The 21552-nt window shown below is 46.3% G+C and overlaps 1 protein-coding gene across 6 annotated transcripts in view; it reads left to right on the top strand.

Annotated features, from left to right (window-relative positions):
* Positions 1 to 13997, top strand: part of LOC146811796 (dual specificity protein phosphatase 14-like) — a 124766-nt gene extending 110769 nt beyond the window's left edge. For 4 of the 6 annotated variants that reach the window (XM_085618789.1, XM_085618787.1, XM_085618786.1 and 1 more), the window contains one exon: positions 10812 to 13997. In XM_085618789.1, coding sequence (XP_085474915.1) covers positions 10954 to 11601 — 648 coding nt within the window. In that variant the 5' untranslated portion in view covers positions 10812 to 10953 and the 3' untranslated portion in view covers positions 11602 to 13997. Of the gene's footprint in view, positions 1 to 1021; positions 1367 to 10811 lie in introns of those variants that run through there. The other 2 variants (XM_085618785.1, XM_085618788.1) reach the window with 2 other exon arrangements.
* Positions 13998 to 21552: the final 7555 nt, after the last annotated feature.

The following is a 21552-nucleotide window of genomic DNA, read 5'->3' as shown; positions in this document are numbered from 1 at the left end:
CTGTTGGTGGTTGCTATATTTTGGTGTTAAACCGGTACCAATGAGGTGCAACCTATGCCCAGACAGTGGTAACACGTGTAAAATGAGAAAATAATTAATTAATACTATCACAGAATGTGCTGCATCACACAACATAATTTACCTTTTCTTGCTGCATGGTTTAGTTAACCCTGCCACATAATTTAGCCCTCCTTTGCCGCATAATTCTAAAGGCCATGACCTAAAGATGACTCTACAGCAGACGGAACATGCGCCACTTTTTGGCAAATGTTAAACTCCAAACAAGACCCTTAGAGGGCTGTTGTTTTCCAGAGGCACCGGGAAAACGTTTATGAGCATTATTTGGCGTCAGTATCTAAATGGCCATCTATGCGTAATTAATAATTGTATCTATTTTTTTAAACAATAAATACGGTTACCTATCTATACATGTGTTGACTCTTTATGTATTTGAAGATTTCGAAGAGCAGCGTTCCTCTTCGTGTGCACTGAAGCACAAGTCGCTTTACACAGAAGAGAATGGTGTCTGGGTCAAGTTGAGATCGAATTACTGAAACCAAAATGTGATCAGAAGGGGTTGCAACTGCGCGGGACGGCACCAGACAGGCACTGTACAATTATTTTTTGCATAACACACTTTGATATTGCGCTTTACAATTTGAGGCACAGGGAGGTAGGGTAATCTGCCTAGAATCACATGGTTTCTGGTTCACTGTCGAAGCCGGGACCAGATGAAGTGTCGCCAGGCTCCAAGGCCGGCGGTCTAGCCTCTAGACCTCCGTTACTCCCCTCCTCCGTTACATGCCGTTCTCTTTTCTGCTCGGGCCTGTTGCTTTCGTGTTATTCATTTGTGTATGTGCTTAGCCATCCATATTTATGTGGGGAGGCCTCGCTGTCTATCTGATCATTTCTTATTATTCCCTATATGCCTATTTATTTCTGCATGTTTGTAGTGTATCCGCTGTGTCTTTAAGAGGCAGTGCAGGTATTCCCCTCCCCCGCTCGCTCCGATTTCCCCTCCTTGCCCCCTCCTTCTCTTCTCCATCACTGTACTGCAAGGTCAGCCTCTCGGCCAGGCCGTAAGTTCTCCGAGCTCCGGATCCCGTGCCCGCAGAGCCCAGCCCCCCTCAGAGATTCAATCCGGTCACGCGTCCGTGCGAGAAGGGCCTCTCCCTCACAGCCGTCCTTTTTACTGCACCGTCTTGGACAATTCCCCGATGCTTATCCACGTTTCCGGTTGTAGCCTCCAACAGCTGCTTCTAGGCGCCCGCTTGGACTGCACGCCGGAACATCTTGGAAAGCTTTAGAACCGTCTGCAATGAGCAAGGTAGATGCACGCCATCCCGTGTGCCCAGTGGAGGGAAAGGTATGCTTGCGGCGGACGTGTAACCCGGGGAGGGCGTGTGTTGTGTGTGCGTGGAATGCTGCTTTGCGTGTCAAGGTGGGTGCCCTGTGGGCCGATGAGAAGAGTCGTGTGTGTGTCCATGTCAGATGGAGACTGGTGGGTGACCAGTTGGTGGGATGCGTCTCCGGTTAATTTTCTGGTAAATGTGGGTGCAATGTGTGTCCGTAGCAGGTGTGTGCGTGAGTGGAAAACAGGGATAGTCTTGATTAAAGCGCTTCGACGACTCGTCAGTGGTAGTAAGCGCTATATAAATGCAATTACAATACAATACACTGGTGCTTCACTAGCTCATGATGGCGAAGTGGGGCGTCCTGGAGGAGAGGCGAGAGTGTGTACCCAAGTGGGGCTGAGGTAGGAGTTTCGTGCTAGGTTATAATGCTAGTGCAGTCAGGGGCCTATGGCAGGCGGGGAGGACTGGTGTGTGCTGAGTGAAGTGTTCTGTGCTCTCTGGGAGCTGACAGTAGGCTTGTTAGGTACTAGAGGTAGGTTGAGGTTGGTGCTTTGCGGTGTGTGCCAGAGTTAGGATGTGATGTGTACTTGATGTGGTGACGTGTACTTGGCCAGGTGGTGGTGGCTGCTGTGCACTTTGGTTAGGTAATGGGGCAGAAATGTGTACACTGCAAAGACAGCGGTATATGGGGACTGCGCCCTTGGAACGGAGGTGGCAGTAGGTAGGTGTGTGCCATGTCAATTAGTGGTGGTTGTGGTGCATGCTCAGGAAATGGGAAGGTGGGTGTGTACAGTTGACAGGTAGTAGTGTAAAGTGTGTTCACTGGAAAGGTGGAGATTGATTGGTGAGATGTGTGCCCTAGGGGCGTATGGGGTAAGCAGGAGTACGAAGGAGAGAAGTGTGTGTCCATAGCAGGTATGAGTGTTGGTGGACATAAAAGTCCCTTGGGCAGAAGGTGTATGCTCTTTGTGTAATATACTATGAGGAGGCAGGTTTTTTTGTGTGTCCCTTATTTTGCGAAATGGATGAACTGTAGCATGAACATGGGAGGGTGGATGTGTATGCTCTGTTACCGGGCGCGGGGGGGGGGCTAGTTTAGATGGAGGTTGGTGTGTGACCTTGCAACAGGCTAAGGTGTGTGTGGTGTGCACTAGAGGCTTGTGGTGGCAGTCTATGGCATCAAGTGTAGTAGTATTGGCCGTGTCAGAATGCTTGTGTTTTGAGGTGTGTGTCTGGAGCAGGTGGATAAGAGTTTGGTGTATTCCCGAGGGAGCTGTGTTGGTGGGTTTAGTTTGTGTGTGAATTGGATAGAGTACAGTGTGGTGTGTCATTTGGAGGAGTAGGTATGGTGAGCCATGGGCTGGTAGGGGTGTGGGGCGTGTTCCTAGATCAGGCAAGTTTAGTGTGGTTAGTGATTAGGGTAGGAAAAGGTGGGTGTTTTGTGGTGTTGCAAATTCTAGACACCTAAAATGGGTAATGGGAACCGCGATGCGTGTCTTGGTGCTGCAGTCCGTGACTGGCATTTTATGTGCTGGGGATTTGTGAGTTAGAAATGCACTTGTGAGTGCATGGCAAGGCCCAGGGTGTGAAGCTTATGTCATCTTCATTCTGAAAAGAAGGCCTGTTCTAAGGCCAAACGCTAGGGACGTATAAGCCACAGGCCATACCCTGTGCATGGCCCAAGGTCACGTGTAGCAGGGGTTGGTTGCCTGCAGTGGGTGGGGCCATGCAGCCACCCCCTGCGGCACACGCCAAAGGCCAGGAGCACCGAGGGTTGGCTGCCAGTCACAGTTAGGTGAGGGGCCTGGAAAAGGACAGGCTCTACAGACAACCAAGGGTGTACAGCTAGGGTTAAAAAAATAAGTACATCAAGAAAAACAAGCATCGGAAATGCAACAGGTCATGCATTTGTTCGAGTAACAGCTACTGGCATTGAAAACGGTATTTTTTTTACATGTATGTTATGGGGTGTATGTATGTGGTGTGTAGTGGAATTATGTGGGTTGGATTAGTTAGTTGTGGAACTGTGGTGTGGATTTGTGGAATGGAATTACGTGGCATGGTGTGTAGAGGAATTATGTGGATCATAATTATGTGGTATTGAGGGTACTGCAATTATGTGGAATGGGATTGTGTGCTATGGTGTGCAATTATGTGGAAAGGTATTTTGTGTTGTGGAATGGTATGTAGTGGAGTTTAATAATGAGGCGTGCTGTTGAATTTTGTAGCATGCTGTTGAAGTATATAGTGTGGATTGGTGTGTTGTGTAATTGTGTTGTTGAGTTGTGTTATGTGGTTTTGTGTCAAATTATATGGTATGGATTAGAAATGTGTGGAGTTGAATTGTATGGCATGGAACTGTGTTGATAGCTTTGCCTTTTTGGTGATGAAAAAAAACAAATGGGTAGGAGCTAAACTCCAGATCTGTGTGTTCGAGTTATTAGCGTTGTAAATGTTTCTTATTTATGTGTTATGGATTGGATGTATGTGGTGTGTATTGGAATTATGTGGTTTGGATTGGAATGGTTAGTTAAGGCATAGTGTGGCATGGAATTGTGTGGTGTGGAGTGGATTTGTGTAGTGGAATTGTGTGGCATGATGTGCAGTGGTATTATGTGGATAGTAGTTATGTGTTTTTGAGTGTACTGGCATTATGTGGAGTGGGAGTGTATGTCATGGAGTGTAATTCTGTGGAATGGTATTTTGTGTTGTGGAGTTTTATGTAGTGGAGTTTAATTATGTGGTGTGCTGTTGAATTTTGTGGTATAATGATGAATTACGTGTTGTGCATTGTATATATGTGGTGTTTAGTGAAATTGTGTTGTGGAATTATGTGGTTTGGTGTGGAATTATGTGGGCTGGAATGGATTTGTGTGGGTTGAATAGTGTGGCATGGGCCAGTGTGGTGTTGAGTGACATTATGTTGAGTGGAATTATGTGGTGTGGTGTGTAGTGTATTTATGTGGATTGTTATGTGGTATAGAGTGCATTTATGTGGGGTGTATTTATGTGGTATTCAGTAGCATGTAATTAGGTGGAGTTGAATTATGTAGTGTTGAGTGGTATTATGTGGAGTGTAACTATGTTGCATGGTGTGGAATTGTGAGGTGCTTAAATGTGCGCTTTTGAATTGTGTGGCGCTGTGTTGAATTATGTGGAGCTGAATGCTTGTTGTCTGAAGTGAACCACGGCAGCAGGACAGAGCAGGTTTGGTGACAGCCCAGACAGCATAACAGATGGATCAACACTTTTTTAAACCATTTTCAGGGTGGCAAGGAGACAGAAAAAAGAAACCATATTGTTTCACCTCCTATAAAGGCAACCCCTCAGCACTGCTATAGATAATTGGACACAAAAAGAACTCTGCAGCCGCTGCTTTTAAGCCTATAAGGCAGTGGTTCCCAAACTTTTGACTCCTGAGGACCCCCATTGAGTCACCACTGGAAGCCGGGGACCCCCAAGCAATTTGTAGGAGTTTAAATTTCAAACATTAAAACAGTAATTCGAAAAAAATAAACAAACGTGTGCACACAAAACAAATACTCAAATTACTAAGGATTTTAGGGGCATATTTACAAGTCCCTATCGCCATTGGAACGTCACTTTTTGCGATGTTCCTGTGGCAATAGGGGCTTTGCCTTATTTACAAGGCAGTGTTAAGCCACTTATTGTGGCTTAACGCTGCCTTGTAAATAAGGACCCCTTTCACGCAATGCTTAGCGTGAAAAAGGTGGGCAGTGGGAGTTGCAGTGGGCGTTTCACTCCAACACCCATTGATTTTGTCGCTGCCCTCTATTTACAAGGTCAACTTAAATAGGAGACAGCATCAGAATTAAGACCATGAAAAACCTGGTCTTAACTTGGAGAAATGAGGAGAAATGCCTTATTTCTCCTTGTTTTTGCTTTTTCCAACGGAAAAAGCAAAACACCTTTGAATATTTATGTGCAGGATGGTGACCCTTCCTGCACAAACAATCTTTAATAAAAAATTTGTTTTGTAACTTCCATGTGTGCTGCATTGGGCAGCACACATAGAAGTGACAAAAGTGTTCATGTGCAGGAAGTGGAAACATAGAGCATCAGGATAATGATAGACTGGGAATAAACATATGTTGCTAACTTTTACCATGCAGTTTGTAAGCAGCTCTTTGACAGTTTATAGGACACTGTGCTAGATTACAATTGTCCCTTATGAATTGCACTGCGACAAAATAATCTCTGTGACAAAATCAGTAGCCCACTGACCTATGCACATAAAATACTGTTTTTTAAAATGCATTGTACACGTTCTTTGCAGTAGGCATATTAACCCTCTGTGTCACATTAGATAAGTCAAAGCTGCCACTAGACAAAACTCTCATCTCTCTCCAGCAGGTACATTAATCACTGGCATTTTCTTGACACTTTTATAGTTGCTCGAAAACTGTTAATTTTACAAGGAACTTTGCAGTGCTTTTAAAACTGCTGCCTGCGGACCCCCTGGGAATGTGCCACGGACCCCTGGGGGTCCTCGGACCCCAGTTTGGGAAACACTGCTATAAGGTATTGCTCAAAATAACGCCTACGTCAACACCCCCCTCCCCCCCATCTGAGTGAGGGGCGGCTGCACTGGTGGCACCACCATAAAGCCGGCCCTGATCGTCAGAGAGGTCGACGTGAACTAGTGTGTTTTCAGCTAGCTGGCATGTAGCGATAAGAGGTAATATGTATCGCGCCGACATCTAGGTAGAGCGTTGAGTGGCTTTAAATCAAGGAACCAGTAACAAGAGGAAGCCAGAGCGTAAAATGCTAGAGGAGAGCACGAGCAAGAAATATGTGCACATTTCAAAGCATGAAGCGGGGGGAGCGACGGCAGATTTTGCCTGATCTAGCAGACCGTTTGTATATGGGTGGGCTTTACAGTTTTTGCAAAGCTGTCTGCATTTCAGGCAGTCAGTGGGTGTAGACTTTGATAAAAGTGGGCACAGTGTTGGCCTGAAAGTCTGACAAGCACCAGTATAGTTGCCAATTGGTATCTACAAGGTGCAATACCTTTAACCAGTTCTGGATTTTTAAACCAAGAGCAAGGTGCGGGTTGAGATTTGGAGTTTCACCAGTAGCAAACAAAAATTAAAGCCTGCAATTGGCTGAAAAGCCAATCCTGGTTGAAGGTGTTACACGTACAATGGCCCTGAAGCAGAGATGTGCATGTAAGAGACTCTATTCAAGTAGAAGATATGTACTTACCTCGTGGTCCTCCTATGCATGCTGTACAGGGTGGTCTGGACCATGCTCCTGCGGGTCCTGAGCTGGATCCTGAGAAACATCACCTCAGGCTCTTAGCGTAATACAGGCCTTTTCTATAAAACTACAGCGTCTGCCGAGGCAAAAGCGCAAGGCTGTTGAAAAGTTACCAAGCAGCCCTTGCCGAACCACCTCGTATGTTTGAAGCGCAAGTTTTCCTGAGCCCTATGAGTGGAACTGGCGGCCATCTTATAATGGCTTCAAATGAGTTGCATTCCAACCAAAGTAGTTAAAATAGTGATTGTTTCAATGAAATATGTGTACACATTCCTATTATCATTTCACAAAAAGTTTATTTTATTCTTTGTACACTTTGCATTTTATAAATTAATATGAAGTGCAAAGGAAAATGTATGAGGGTATGACAGTGACCTCCGTTTCAGAGATTCTGCAAAAAAAAACCTGTACTGATTACATCCACAGTACATTCACCAGGTAATATTACTTTTAAAAATGGGTGCCGCCTTAAAATGACTGCACAGCGGTATTAAAGGGCTAATTTGTTTTCCCTTGGTGCAGCCTGGCTCATTTAGTATTGCTCCGTTTTAGGTCTGGTTATAGAGTTAGATTAAAGTTTTCCTGCCAGTGTACTGATTGAGACCTGTCCCCTCGATACAACAATTAATTAAGGTGCATATATTTGAGGTAAAACTTCAGAGCCAAGGCAAAAAACAATGAAAGTCGGCGCTGTGCTAAAATATAAAGCGCAGTGCCCGTGCATATTTAAGTTATGCGAACTCGGAAGCAGAGGCAGGAAACAAAGCGGGCCCGCTAAAATATAAAGCGCGATGCCCGTGCCATAGTAATAACAAATAAAAACATGAGGCCGGAAACAATTTTAAAAAGTGGGCGCCGTGCTAAAATATAAAGTTGGGCGCCCTTGCATATTTAAGTTTCGTGAAGTGGGTGCCATGGTGATAATAAAAAAAACATGAAACTGGGCACCTTGGTGGCAGAATACAAAATAAAAGAAGTGTTCCCTAAACAGAACAAATTAAAACTTATAGCATAATAAAAAGGAAGTTGGTCGGTGCTTCTTTCGATACAACGGAAGTGATACATCAGGAGCATCAACCAATAAGGAGCCAGAAAGAAGAGTGACACACGAGTTAACCAATGGCAAGCAGCTGGCGGAATTACACTCGCTATACTGCTTACAGTAGATCTTGCAGACAGCGCATGTGCGCAGCCTGGGCTCGACCTAAACATTATTAAATTCATTGGCAAAAGCACAGTTAAAAACTGAATTAGATGATTCTGACTTAAATGCATAAACCAGTGACATCCAACAGTTATGGTTTCCAATGCACATAGCACACAACAAAATTTGAAAGCCCACGATGGTCAAAACACCAGTTTGTCAACAGCACAAAATATAGCAGTCAGGAAAGCAACATGGTGGGTGGTGAAAGGTATGATCAATATTTACTTAATTTTTATTTTTGTTTGTAAACGCACGTCTGTTAGTGCAGCACAAAGGCAAAACATTTATGAAGTGTAATCAGTCACTTCCAGTTGCTGATTGCTGTATTCAGTGGTTAAACTGCTATGTAATGAGGTGAAACATTTTCTCAGACAGCAGTAGTGTGTATTAAAATAACACAATAGCAATGTAACACTGCCATAGAATCTGCAACAGTATGTCACATGATTTGCTGTACTTTGCATCTCAACCCTACTGCATAACTTGGTCTTTTATTGCTGCTTAATTATAGTGGCACAGATCATATCTGATTGTTCGCCGGTGCTAGGGAGAGTCCCATATCTTTGTAAATTTGGGGCTCTCCTGCTGTCTCCTCATGTAGTAAAAAAACCTATCATTGGCAGGTAATTTGTTTTTCAAGAAATAGTTCAAAAGGTTGATAAAAGATTGCCCCGATCAGAAGTTTAATGGACAAAAAGCAATAACTGTCTTCTTTTTTTTAAACTAGATGGGCAATTTTTGCCATTAATTTGTTTTTTTAGGTCTTCTAATGGATCAGCAACCTAGCTAGCTGATTATGGTTTGAGAATTAGAATTTTTTTAAAAATTATTATTCATGGACCATTCCAAACAATAATAAATCAGACACAGGCTATACATATGAAAATATAATTATAATGTCCCAAATATTTAAAAAGGCATACTTAAAGAAAACAAAAATGACTTAGTACATGGATAAGTTCAACACCGCAAATGTTCACTGTATTAGAGGTGTTCAATAATATGATTGCATCAGAAAAAGTAGATGCTTGTCTGCTTCTCAACAAAGCTCTTAAGTACTTCTAACCAAATAGCTAGAGGGCACAAAAAACAAAACATGATTCTTGGTCTGCATTGGGCAAGAAGAGAGGCTACATTGTCTATCTGAGACAGAATTAAAATTGGAAGAAAATTCATGTTGACTGCTAGGCACATAGCTGTGCCTGGTGTATAAAAATAAAATATATATTGTAGTCGCGGACACGCTAACATGGTATGGGCCCATGTTAGAATGTTTGTTTTTTGTGGTGTGTGCCTGGAGCAGGTGGCCAAGAGTTGGGTGCGTTCCCTAGGGAGGTGTATTTGGGTGTGTTTAGGTTGTGTCTGGATTGGGTGGAGTGCAGTGTGGTTTGTCATTTGGATAGGTAGGGGTTAGTGTCGTGTGCCGTGGGCTGGTAGAAGTGTGTGTGGTGTGTTCCTAGATCAGGTGAGTGTAGTGTGTTCAGAGATCGGGGTAGGAAGAGGTGGGTGTTTTGTGGTGTCGCAAATCCCCAGCACCTAAAATGGCGGCTGGGAATTATGATACATGTTTTGTTGCCACAGTCTTCAACTGCCATTTTATGTGTTAGGGATTTGTAAGCCAAAAATTGCACTTACGAGTCTATAGGTGCAGTGAAAGCATTGCACCTATCGATATAAATAGCGAATAAATAAAAAAAGTTAGCTTTAAACTCAATTTACCAGTTAGTCAATCAATCAGGGTTTTGTAGAGCGCGCTACTCTACCGTTAGGGTCTCAAGGCGCTGAGGGGTGTTTGTGAGCAGCTCCGCTGGGGTCATTTGAAGAGCCATGTCTTGAGGTCCTTCCTAAATTGGTGGAGTGTCGGGCCTCGCCAGAGTTGAAGGGGGAGAATATTCCAGGTCTTGGCTGCGAGGTACGAGAAGGACCATCCACCTGCTCTGGTCCTGTAGAAGAGTGGGAAGGTGGCCAGGGAGAGTGAATACATTTTACTGCTTCTAGTGACTTCAGCACACAGGCCTGGTGGTAGCCTACCTCTTTCCCAAGCAGTAAATCAAACCTCCTTTAAGTCAGTACCTTTTCAATGTGCATTACACAGAATTTAAAACATGCATATTTAAAGTGCGATACTGGGATTAGACAGTCTCTTACTCAAAGGCTGCTGCATACCAGCGTGGCTAATATTCTAGTGCTGTCTGGGCTTTGAATTTCTAGCTTGGGATCCGTTTCAAAAATGGCCATCCCATTCGAGGGGCTACATTGATGGGCATGTGAGAGTGTTTGGATTTGTTCAGTTGGCGTATATGATGCCCCCCCCCCCCCCCCATCTTCAAGGCATGGATAGTTGGAGACCCTGGTGCATCCTTTATTAAATGCCAACATTTAGGGTACATCGTACGTTCCAAAGGCTGATTCCAGAGTAGAGTTCCAAAAGCGTGTCCTTTCATCTGCTCAACTTAGAGCTTGAAATAACCTGAGCTTAGGTAGCCGGTCCAACCAAAAACAATTCCTCATACCTAGCCAAGCCAGTAGTAGGAATATTTTTTGGTTAGGCGGGGAAGGAAGAGATGAGCACGTCGTTTTCTGTGCAGGAATGTGTACATCTTGGTGAAGAGGTCCGTGAGCTTAAGATCAGTTGTGCAAAAGGGGGACGTTTGAACCTTCACTTATGAGGATGTCAGAGTCAAAGTGAAGGTACTAACAGAGTTGTCTTTTAAGAAGATGGATGCAAAAAGGTTCACAGAGAGGATTGTATGGCTTGCTACTGCCAGTAAAATGTACAAAACTCTAGTGCAGAACCCTAAATGGGGATTGGCAAGGTAACTGTCTGAAACTGTTGACTGCACAAAAGCAACTGTTTTTGCAATGAGAGGTCTTGGCTCAGACCCATACCTGGTGCACCACAAATATTCTGTAGTGAACTGATCATTTTGCACTATGCTTTAACATGTTCTGCTTTTTTTCTTCAACAGTTACCGTGTAACAAGGGTGGCTCTACGTGTGGTCCAGGAAGACATCGGTTCTGACTACCCCTGGAACGAGACAACGTGCTGCTAGCAGATTACAGATACACAACAGTCTTAATCTACAGCAGAATCCAACAACCTCGTTTCCATGTCACTGGAATTCAGCGCCATGAATTTCCGTAACCATGGCTTTTTCAGGCGGTCGACGCCATCAGCGACGCCGCCTACTACAGTTCAAAAGCCTACCACTCGCACTCTCTCTGTGTTGGGGGGTATAGCACAAATCAGCCCGTGTCTCTACTTGTGCAGTGGCAATGCTGCAGCCAACCGCCACCTCGTCTATTCTCGCTCAGTGACATGCATCATCAATGCCACGGTGGAGATCCCGAACTCCAACTGGTCTGATATTGACTATTTCAAGGTTCCGGTGCCCGACTTGCCACATGTGCCACTCTCGCTGTACTTTGACACGGTGGCAGACCGCATCCACCAGACAGGCAAGAAGAACGGACGCACCCTGGTACACTGCGTGGCTGGGGTCAGCCGTTCCGCTACCCTCTGCATTGCCTACCTTATGAAGTACCACAGGCTGTCACTCCTGGATGCACACGAATGGGTGAAGATGCGACGACCAGTTGTGCGGCCCAACATGGGCTTCTGGCGCCAGCTTATCGACTATGAGAAGAAGCTCTTTGGCAAGAACACCGTCAAAATGGTCGCTACACCTATTGGGCTAGTGCCCGACATTTACGAGAAGGAGACACGTAGCCTGGTGCCTCTTTGGAGCTTTAGATAAGAGACCACTTTTTGCAAATTGCTGGAAAAGAGTTTGACTGGTATCGAAAAAAACTTTTCGCAATCCACCCTACTCCCAGGGCACACTCCAAAAATAAACTTATGATGTTTAGTTCCCGAGACTACAAGGATTTTATTCAGCAAATGTGCAGAAGTACAAAACCAGCGAGGACCTTAAAGCTAAGAGACAGTCTTTTATTTTATTTTAAAGGTTTGTTTACAATCCTCTTCCAGCTTTAAAAAAAAATCGCTGCTCTCCATTTGTAGGGATATGTTGTGTCCGGATTACATTTGGCCACCCCATGGCTTGGATTGGTCTTGTTATAAAGGGTGTTAATGGAGGAAGATGGATATAGGGGCCTACGCTCCTCCTTCTGAAAAGATAGTTGGGTCTACGTGCTGCCAATAGACCAGAAGATTGCACAGTGGTTAAGTGAAGTCAAAGGGGAGTATCGGCTCTCTAGTTGCGGTTTATGATGAAATTATTTTTTTTTTAGTTTCTGGATGAGTGAAAATGTTATTAAAATGGCAGCACAACCACAATGTTACAGAGTATTCAGGGAGGTGGAATTGGTTAGAAATCAATTTCTGTTTTTAACCTTCAGGAGTTGATGAGGAGGCAGGAATAAAAAGCGAACTGTAAATGCAAGTGGATCTGATGGATATATCTGTGTGATAGCAGCAGTAAAACTTTGCAAGGGCACCAATGGGCAGATAACAAACTTGGCTGTTTTTTTTTTTTTATCTGCCCAAGGATCCAGTACTGTGAAATGCAACAACCACAAGCAGCCAAAGTACTTGGCCCTGAGCAGTTCCTACTGCTCAAGGAACTCTTTGATGATGAACAGTGAATGGAAAGTTCGGCCTCCATTTTGTTTTACCAACCAAGGAGCACAGGAGGCTAAAGAAGTCAAGTCATTTCCATATCTAAGACACAACTTGGACTGCAAACCTCAGACACGAAGGGCAAATGTACTATTATGCCCTATAATCTTCCTCGCTTTCATTCCATACATAGGAATATTTACATGCAGGTTAGAGTGCTGAGTGGGTCCTTTCAGCACACGCCCCTCTTATGGCGGATGGATTTTGTGTTATCCAAATTAATTTAATTGAAAGAATAATCCATGAGACAGGAGGTGTTTTGTTTGCAGCAAAAAAACCACTTCTTGCTGACGCCGCCAATTTCCACATGTCGGGTCTTGTGGAATCGGGCCTTAGACCTTTAGATTCCCAAAATTCTTCTCTACCACTATAATACGGGGGTAATACGCCGCTGGCTACACTGGAAGGATGTCCCCTGTCTTTCCTCATCTCATAGACACCGAAGCAGGAGCTTTCCCCAAGATAAAGGTGGCGCCCCCTTAGTCATGCTGCATGGTACCGACCCAGAAAGTAAAGCAGCTCAGCCAAGCGCCACCACACCTCAACCATCCAGACTTCTGAAAAGCAAGCTTCAGCACAAATGTGGCCTGGGCCAACCAGGACTGTCACCGGGCTAGTCACTGCCTTTCAGAGGCGCGCTCCCCCGGCCAACCATACCAATTCTACCCCCCTCCACCCCCCAGGTCCCTGTAGGCTTAGTTCATTTGTGGCATGAAGAAAAGACAATCATTCTGTCAAATAGGCTCCATCACTGACCTCCCTCTCCAACATGGTTTACTAGGCATAATAAACACATGGACTAGTGTCAACAGAGGTAAAATAACATAAGTGTGGTTGTCAGGGTGGCATCTCTGAATCCTTGACTTCCTGTTTCGCATCGCCTGGTCTTTCTAAAAGACCATGCACAAGCTCTGCCCTATTATCTACCAGACTTAAATAACCTACTCCCTAGGCCATACACCTCAATGTGTCAACATTGTCTCCTCGCCTACCATAGCTCCGTGGACAGTGGTGACGACCAAGCGTGTTGTTTCACTAGAGCAGGCTGTCGTTGAATGGCTATTGGAGGAGGAGGCGGCGGCTTAAATAAGGAGACAAAAAACACACCCGCCTGTAAGAATGGACTTTTGGGTTTTCAGGGACTGGACTGCAGCTCCTAGCACAACATTTTCTGGGTGGATCCGGACACTGCACCCACCAGGGCACACCGTCCTGGAATTCACAAAGGAAACAGCACATACCTGGATTCCAATCCCAGTAGATTGGAGACTTACAATATTTCATTGCAGAGCGCTGTGGAGAGTACGAGGGGAGGGTAGGCGAGTGCTGAGGCAAAGTGAGGTGTTGTACTTAGAAATGTCTATCAGGGAATGAGGCGCTGCACCCAGACTTCAGTCCTCTGTATATTCAGCTTAATAGGTAATATTCCAGATGTGCATTGCCAAAAAGCAAAAGGTTTCTCCAGGCCTGTAAGGAAAAGGTTGCAAATAAAGAGTTATACGTCAACAATGATTACAATAAACCTTGTAGCAGTTTCTTGCATGTCTAAAACATACAGCGTCATAATCCGAACACTTCAGTGGCCGTCTTTCCAAATCACACCAGATCATTTTTTTTTTCACCACCAAAAAAACGGGAATGCGGCATTTGAAGGTTCCTTTCTGGAAGAAAGGGAGGAAAAGTTTGTTTTTATGCCAATGTGTAATATATATATTTAAATCCACATTAAGGTGGGCCATGGACCCCATATGAGCTTTGCATCGTGTAAGCAATCAGCTATGTTTGTATAAATGTAAATCCAGTATTTGTAAAGCGCGAACAGCGACCCGAAGGCATCCCGGCGCTGGGGGCCCTCGGGAAGATTAAGCAAGCAATTGCCCAGAATCACATGGGCTGACCTGCCGCCGGTGCCGGGGATTGAACCGTGAGCCCCAGATTCCAGCGTCACTCGCCCTTGCCGCGGCGCCACACCTCTTCCCAACATGTGCCCTTTCAGTGTTTGCCACTAGGTATTAATTTGGCAGCAAAGGATTCACCTGTTCATTGTCCCTCCTTGAGGCTGTAACCTGGATTTCTCACAACAGAGCCACAGCAAACATAAACCGAAATAAATTGGCATATTAGAACCATTTTTAATCTATGTAATGCACCGGTATGTCCTGCAGGTTTGCCTTTTTATATAATTCATAAACCAAGCCCCTGCCTTTCACAAACACAAAAGCAACTATGTACTCAGATTAAAATACAGGCATCAATGCACTCAGACCAACGGTCACACACAACCCTTTGGGGCAGTTTGATGTGCAAATGTTTGGGTGGCGGCGGCAAAAGTGACACAGGCAGAGCACTGGTGAGGCACTTCAGGGGATCACTGGATGATGTCCAGGGCCGGCTTTAGCGCTGGTCTCGCCTGGTGCACCCCCAACTCCTCTGATTCCCTCACTACCACCAGCAAAAGTGCCCCTCATCTCTACATAGCCCATCTCTCACATACATTTCATTTGTTTTAAAGCTCTGCTAAAAGTTGCCTTTATTAATCCATTCAGCCATCCACATAAAATACTGATCTGTTCTTTGCAGCAGGCATGTTAACCCTCTGCGCTACTTTATGCTAGTCAAAACTGCCACTAGACAAAACTTCGATCTCTCCCTCTAGCAGGAACATTATTCACAAGAGTTAGGTTGACATTTTTATTGCTGCCTGAAAGATAGACACACAAGGAACTCTGGAGCAGGTGCTTTTAAATCTTAAGTTATTGCAAAACACAGCCTGAGGTCAGTGCACGCCTTCCAAGTCAGCGCCTAGTGCGGCCGCACCGGTCATTCTGCCCTAAAGCCGGCCCTGATGTCCCTCGTGCTAGCTCTCAGTGAAGTGCGTCAGCCAAGCAGTGGGAAATGTTAACAGAAACATAGACGTGTTCATTAAAGGGGTACAAGAAGCACAACAGACACACACATGATGCACAATAAAGTGTAATCAATGTGCAGTAAGCAGACACAGTGCTATGTCAGAAGCTGCTCCACTTCAGGAGTGAGCAACTTATCCAGTCTTGTTTTTTTCTAACTTGTATTAACTTTACCGTAATAAATGCAGCTCTGTTAGTCCCCCCCAAGAAGACCCAAAATATCAGGTCTGGATTGGCAAACAAGAAAGGACATTTTCAGTCATTTGAGTAAGGGACGTATTTTTTTTTTAAACCAGCATGCTTTGTACAGTAATCCATGTATAAAGATAATATATAGCTATCAAACAAACACAAACAACTAATGTGCAGATACATATACGCAGGCCTCCCTTCAAGAAGCCCCAACTCATGTGTCTCTCTACCTTGAGGCAGAGGTGAGTTTTTGGCCACCAGCATTTTGCATACTGGGGCTCTTAAGTGTATACTTCTAATGGTGAAAGAAAAATTACAAATCCCACAATCCAAAGTTTTGTTGGCCATTCGCAGCCATGACCGGTGATGGATGGGAAACATTGATGTTGAAAGTTTTGACCCGTTTTCGTGTTTTTGCTTTTCCAGGTTTTGTATTCTGATGAAAAACGTGCGCCTTACGTAACAATTTTACTTATTTTCGTCTACATTTTTACATGGTTCCTCTCAAACTTTTTCTTGCCTAGTTTATATTTGGGTGCATAAACGAGGGGTTAAATATAAATATCGTAAGGCAGTGTCACATAGAGTTGTTGGCTTTCTCTAGTGCACTGCCTAATTTGAATGATTTCTGTGATTACTGGAATTCCTTTGCTTGTGTACCAATTAATACAGATTGCTGCCGATTATTCCTGGCGTGGGTTCTGGGTGTTTGTCCGCGTTCGGCCAGCCACCAGTTGGAGATCCATGGTGTGGTATTCTTGCCGAAGATCACTACTTCGGTCTTGTCGGTGTTGAGGTTGAGACAGTTGGCTTTCATCCAGTCAGTGACTTCAGTCATGCAGCCGATTACCATGTTTCTTGTGTTGGGGGTCTTGTTCGAGAGGGAGAGTATGAGTCGAGTGTTGTTGCAGAGAAACGAATGTTCATGTTGTGTGCGCAGATGACCTTGACCAGAGGGATCATGTATGCGTGGAAGAGGGTGTGGCGGAGAGATTAACTTTGAGGCACTCAACATGTGAGCTTGCAGGCTTTCGGTGAGTAAAATGGCAAGCTGACATCTTGTGTTCTATCCGTTAAGAAGGAGCAGATCCTGCAGGTACATGGATCCATGTGCCTGATGAGGATGGCGTGTGAGATAGTGTCAAATGCTGTAGAGAAGTCCAGGAGAATGAGGGCTGCCGTGTTTCCTCGGTCAAGGATCATGAGGATGCCGTCTGTGAAGGCAATGAGTGTTGTGTCTGTACTGTGGTTGGGCCTGAATCCGGATTGGCTGGCGTAGGGGAGCTGGTGGTGAGGTGTTGGTTGATTGGTTTCTCTAAGCTCTGTGATAAGCAGTTGATGGGTCTGTAGTTGGAAAAGCATAGCTGGGTCAGTAGACGGTTTCTTGAACAGGGGCATGATGGTGGCATGTTTGCAGGTGTCTGGGAATGTGGCTGAATCGATGGAGGTGTTGAAGATGGGTGACAGTACTTTGCTGATCGGAAAGAGCCTCTTGGTGAAGGCATGGTGGGGACTAGGGCCAGATGGAGCCCTTGAGTAAATAGTCATCATGGTATTAGTGATTTATACGGTGGTGATGGCAGGCCAGAAGGTCAGGGTTTGTTCATTGGCCGGGATGGGAAGTTGAGTTGTGAAGATGACTGGGTACAGCTGAGGGTCGAAGTTGCTGTACATGGAGGTGATTTTGTTACAGAAAAATCCTGAGAACTTGTTGCAAAGGTCTCGTGAGGGGGTGATGTTGCTGGAGGTGACAGGAGGCACAGGAAAATCTTTGATGATGGTGAAGGTTTCCTTGCTGCTGTTAGTGTTGGCGCTGATACCATCTGCAGGAGCTGTGTGCTTGGTGTTCCATATTGACTGGTGGTAGCGTCTTAGGGTTGATTTGAATGTGTCCTTATCTGCAATGTCTTGACTTATTCTCCATTTGCACTCCAGCTTCTTGCAGTGGTGTTTCATCAGTCTGAGTTCCTCTGTGTACTAGCTTGCCTGTGGCCGGGCATTTGCTGTTGGGTTGTGCTTGAGGGAAGCCAGGGTGTCGGCGCATATTGTGATCCAGCTGTTGAGTTTCTTGATGGCTTTCAGCAAGTTGCTGGTTTGCTCACGCGGAAGCCCACTCCTCTTCTGAGATGCTTTCCCAGCTGTAGCAGGGTGGTGGTAGTTCTGTGGTGGTGTGGGATGGATATGCTGAAACTGACGAGGGGCATAGTCTGTCTAGGTTACATTTGCTGGCTGTTCGACTGTGATGTTGCTGATTGAGCAGAAAACCAGATCCAATTGGTGTCTGGTGGTACGGGTGGGCTCCGTAGGATGCTGAGTGAGGCCAAGGTTTCTAAGGATTTTTTAGAAGGACCGTAGAGTTTGTATTGGTGCTGTTCTAGGTGAAAGTCAATGTATGAGAGGAAAATGAAGGTGCTGACGTTGATGGTGAGGGGTGCGGCAAAGTCCGTAATGTGGATGATGAAATTGGTGCACGTCGTGGGAGAAGTTGTCAATGATACATATCTTGAATGTGTGGTGTTCCAAAAAGCTGGTGGGGGTGTCTGCGTAGGTGGTGCCACTGATGGTATCTTTGAATATGATGGCCACTTCTCCTCTGGGCTTGTGCTAATGGTCTTGACAATCTTGTAGCCACGAGGATGGCTGTAGGAATGTCTGGTGCTGAGGTTGGGATTCATCATGTTTCTGGGAGAAATAGAAGGTTCAGAATGTGGTTGTGCAGTAGGTCCCATATCTATATGGTGCGTTTTGTGAGCGATAGGGTGTTGGGGAGCATGCATGTGAGTGTGGTATGTTGTTTGGGTGGAGTTTGGTCTGTGCGTGAGTGGGTGTCTGGCTTGTGTGAGCGAATGGCTTGCTGAATGCTGTTGGTGCGGGAGTGGTGGGTGTAGGGTATGTGAAAGTGCATAAGATCTTGCAGGAGATGCTTCTGAATGCTCATTCTAGTGTTCTGTGGTTCGATGTGGCAGCCAGGCCTAAGAGCATGGAGGAGCGCAAAAGGGTAGCAGTAGGTAGGGAGAGACCCAGGGTTGCTGGCATTAGGCGTGGTCCAGGCACTGACAGGCATATATGGGCTTGCCTTTTGTCACGCTAATGGTGGGCCTGCACTGGAGCCTCCATTATATAGGTATTAGGATTAGCACGAAATACCGTGGGCGGGAAACCAGTATTGTCACTTCCTGTGCAGATGGCTGATGCGAAATCCAGTAATGCCACTTCATGTGCAGATGGATGATGGGGAATCCAGTGCTGTCTCGTCCAGTGCAAATGGATGATGGTAAAACCAGTGATGTCACTTCTTGGAAGATGGGCAGGGGAAAATGGAGTCCTCTTGCATGGCTTCTTCTTTTAAAGATGGTTGTTAGAAATGGGATTTCTGGTTGGCTAGGGCTTGCGCCAAAGCCAGGCAGAAACCACCACTCTAGTCAGGGCTGGGGAGTTACACGCCAAAGATAATCCCTGCTCACCCGCTTGGTAGCTTGGCACGAGCAGTCAGGCTTATCCCGGAGGCAATGTGTAAAGCGTTTGCGCGCGCACCCAGCAACAACACCCAAGGCCCACCACAAAAGACCTCGGTGTTTGGTTTGATGATAACCTGAACTTTGCCTCGCATATAAAAAAACTTGCTGGCACATGCTTTGGGCTTTTGCGGAGTCTTAGGAGGTTTCTCCCCTTGCTCCCAGACAGGGCTAGAGAAACGGTGGTGCGCGCTTTGCTTTTATCCCGCTTAGACTATGCCAATGCCCTCCTGGTAGGGAGCCCTGGTTACCTTGTAACGAAATTACAGGTGGTCCAGAATTCAGCAGCTAGACTTCTGGGTGGACTGTCCTCCCGGCAAAGTGCCCGGGACCAACTGCGGGCACTTCACTGGCTCCCCGTTCAGTGACGTCTTACATTTAAAATGCTGTCAATTGTACAAAAAGCCCTCTATGGTTTTGGCCCCAAGTATCTTCAGGTCAGATTCTCCTTTTACATCCCTAGGAGACAGCGGAGGTCTTCCTCACTGCTGCTCATGCCGACCCCTAAATTTGAGCGGGCCCGCTTGGGGGGCAATTCCTTCGCCCGTAGAGCTTGCCTTGCCTGGAAAGCTCTTTCCCTGTCTTTGTGGGCCATTCGTGACCCTCTCTTGTTCAGGAAATCCCTGAAGACCTTGCTGTTTTGATGAATTTCGTGGGATGGTTGCCTTTTTCTGTTGTTAGCGCCGGGACACTCCCGAGTATCTGTGCGCTCAATAAATTAAAATAACATAACATAACATAACAAAGAAACTCCACACAAGGTTATATATAAAAATAGCCTTTGTATTATACCAAAACACATTAGATAATATTAACACAATTTACACTGTGCCAACTGGCACTGGGCAGAATTTTACAGGGGGATTACCTACATGGGACAGGGCCTCATGGACCACTGTCAGGAATAAGCACTTTTAGAACTAACACTTGGTAGGAATAACACTTTAGAACATAGCACATACAATCACTGTAGCACCAAGTAGAAAATGTAGCGCACAACCAGTAACCACTGGTAACAGGTAAGTAACACCTACGCAACCCTAACCACTTTAGGAAAATATTACGCAGGGAACCATGAACTTACTAGTTGTAACCTATACTAGGAAAAACCCTCTCCTACGCATAGGCACAGTTAGAAATAAACATAGCATAAAGGAAAGGCACATTGCGCAAAAGTACACCGGTAAACATAACCATGTACCCTAGGTGAGGGCACAACACAAGAAAACTGTCCCCAGGCCAACCTGGCCTTTCAGGCGCTCAAACGCCCTTTGTCCAGCAGAGTCAGGGCAAGACTGCGCAGGCTGCGCAAGCCAAAGCGTAAAGGAACAGGGCACAACCTAAACGTTGCAGCTGCCCACTAAGTGCTGGGCAGCTGGAAAAAGGAACTATGCCACACGTTGGAGCGCAAGCTCTAGGACACACTATGCTGTGCTGGAGCCACATAGGCTCTGGACATAACAATGCCACCCGTGGGAGCGTGCAAGCTCTACAAGGATAATGCCCCGTGGGAGCCTCACTATCTCCTTCAACAATGTGGCCCACATTGGAGCCTCACAGGCTCTTTAAACAATGTGGCCCGCGTTGGAGCCTCACAGGCTCTTTAACCAATGTGGACCGCGTTGGAGCCTCACAGGCTCTTTAACCAATGTGGCCCTCGTTGGAGCCTCACAGGCTCTTTAACCAATGTGGCCCGGAAGTATGCCCGCTTAACGTGGGAGCCTTTTCTGGCTCTCTGACGAACAATGCCCCCAACCGTTGGAGCGCACTCGCTCTAAGCAAACAATGCGGGCCCCGTCCCAGGCAGGCAAGAGCCCCCACTCACCGGACTCTTCAGGCGTTGCTCGGACGCCTCCGGTGGCGGCGGGGCTCTCTCCCTTGCCGGCGGCGCTTCTCTTCTCGGCGCGGGGCTTCTGGACTTTGCAGGGCTCTCACCACTCACGGGAGCCCTGCAGGGGAAGCCGCCGCACGTCTTCACCGGTGCGCGGGGTAGGCTCCCATCCGCTTCTCTGCTGCAGTGATCCCAGGAGCGCGGGGTAGGCTCCCGTCCGCTCCCTGGTTCGGGGAGCGCCCCACCCACACCAAGGCGGGCCTTTTTCTACCTCCGGGTCGCCGCAGGCAGCGCGGCGGTCCAGGGCTCTTCAGCGGCGGCGGTGATACGGGGTAGGCTCCCGTCAAACTATGGCATAAGTGGGGTGGGCACCCACCAACGGGCACCGCAATGCGGGGTGGGCACCCGCTATTGGAATTAAATCCTTAACGGCGGCAATGCGGGGTGGGCACCCGCAAATAATAAATCTGCCAACAAAACGACACAGATGCGGGGTGGGCACCCGCTTAAAAGCAATCCAAATCGGGGGGGGTCCCCACACTGTGCAGCTTCGTGCTGCAGGCCCCTAGCAGTCCTCCTTGGCCCAACCACAGCGCTCCGCACCAAAAAGGAAGCGCTTTCAA

This window comes from Triturus cristatus, chromosome 7, assembly GCF_964204655.1.
Source record: "Triturus cristatus chromosome 7, aTriCri1.1, whole genome shotgun sequence".
NCBI lineage: Eukaryota > Metazoa > Chordata > Amphibia > Caudata > Salamandridae > Triturus > Triturus cristatus.
This window is presented reverse-complemented; position numbering and strand designations above follow the sequence as displayed.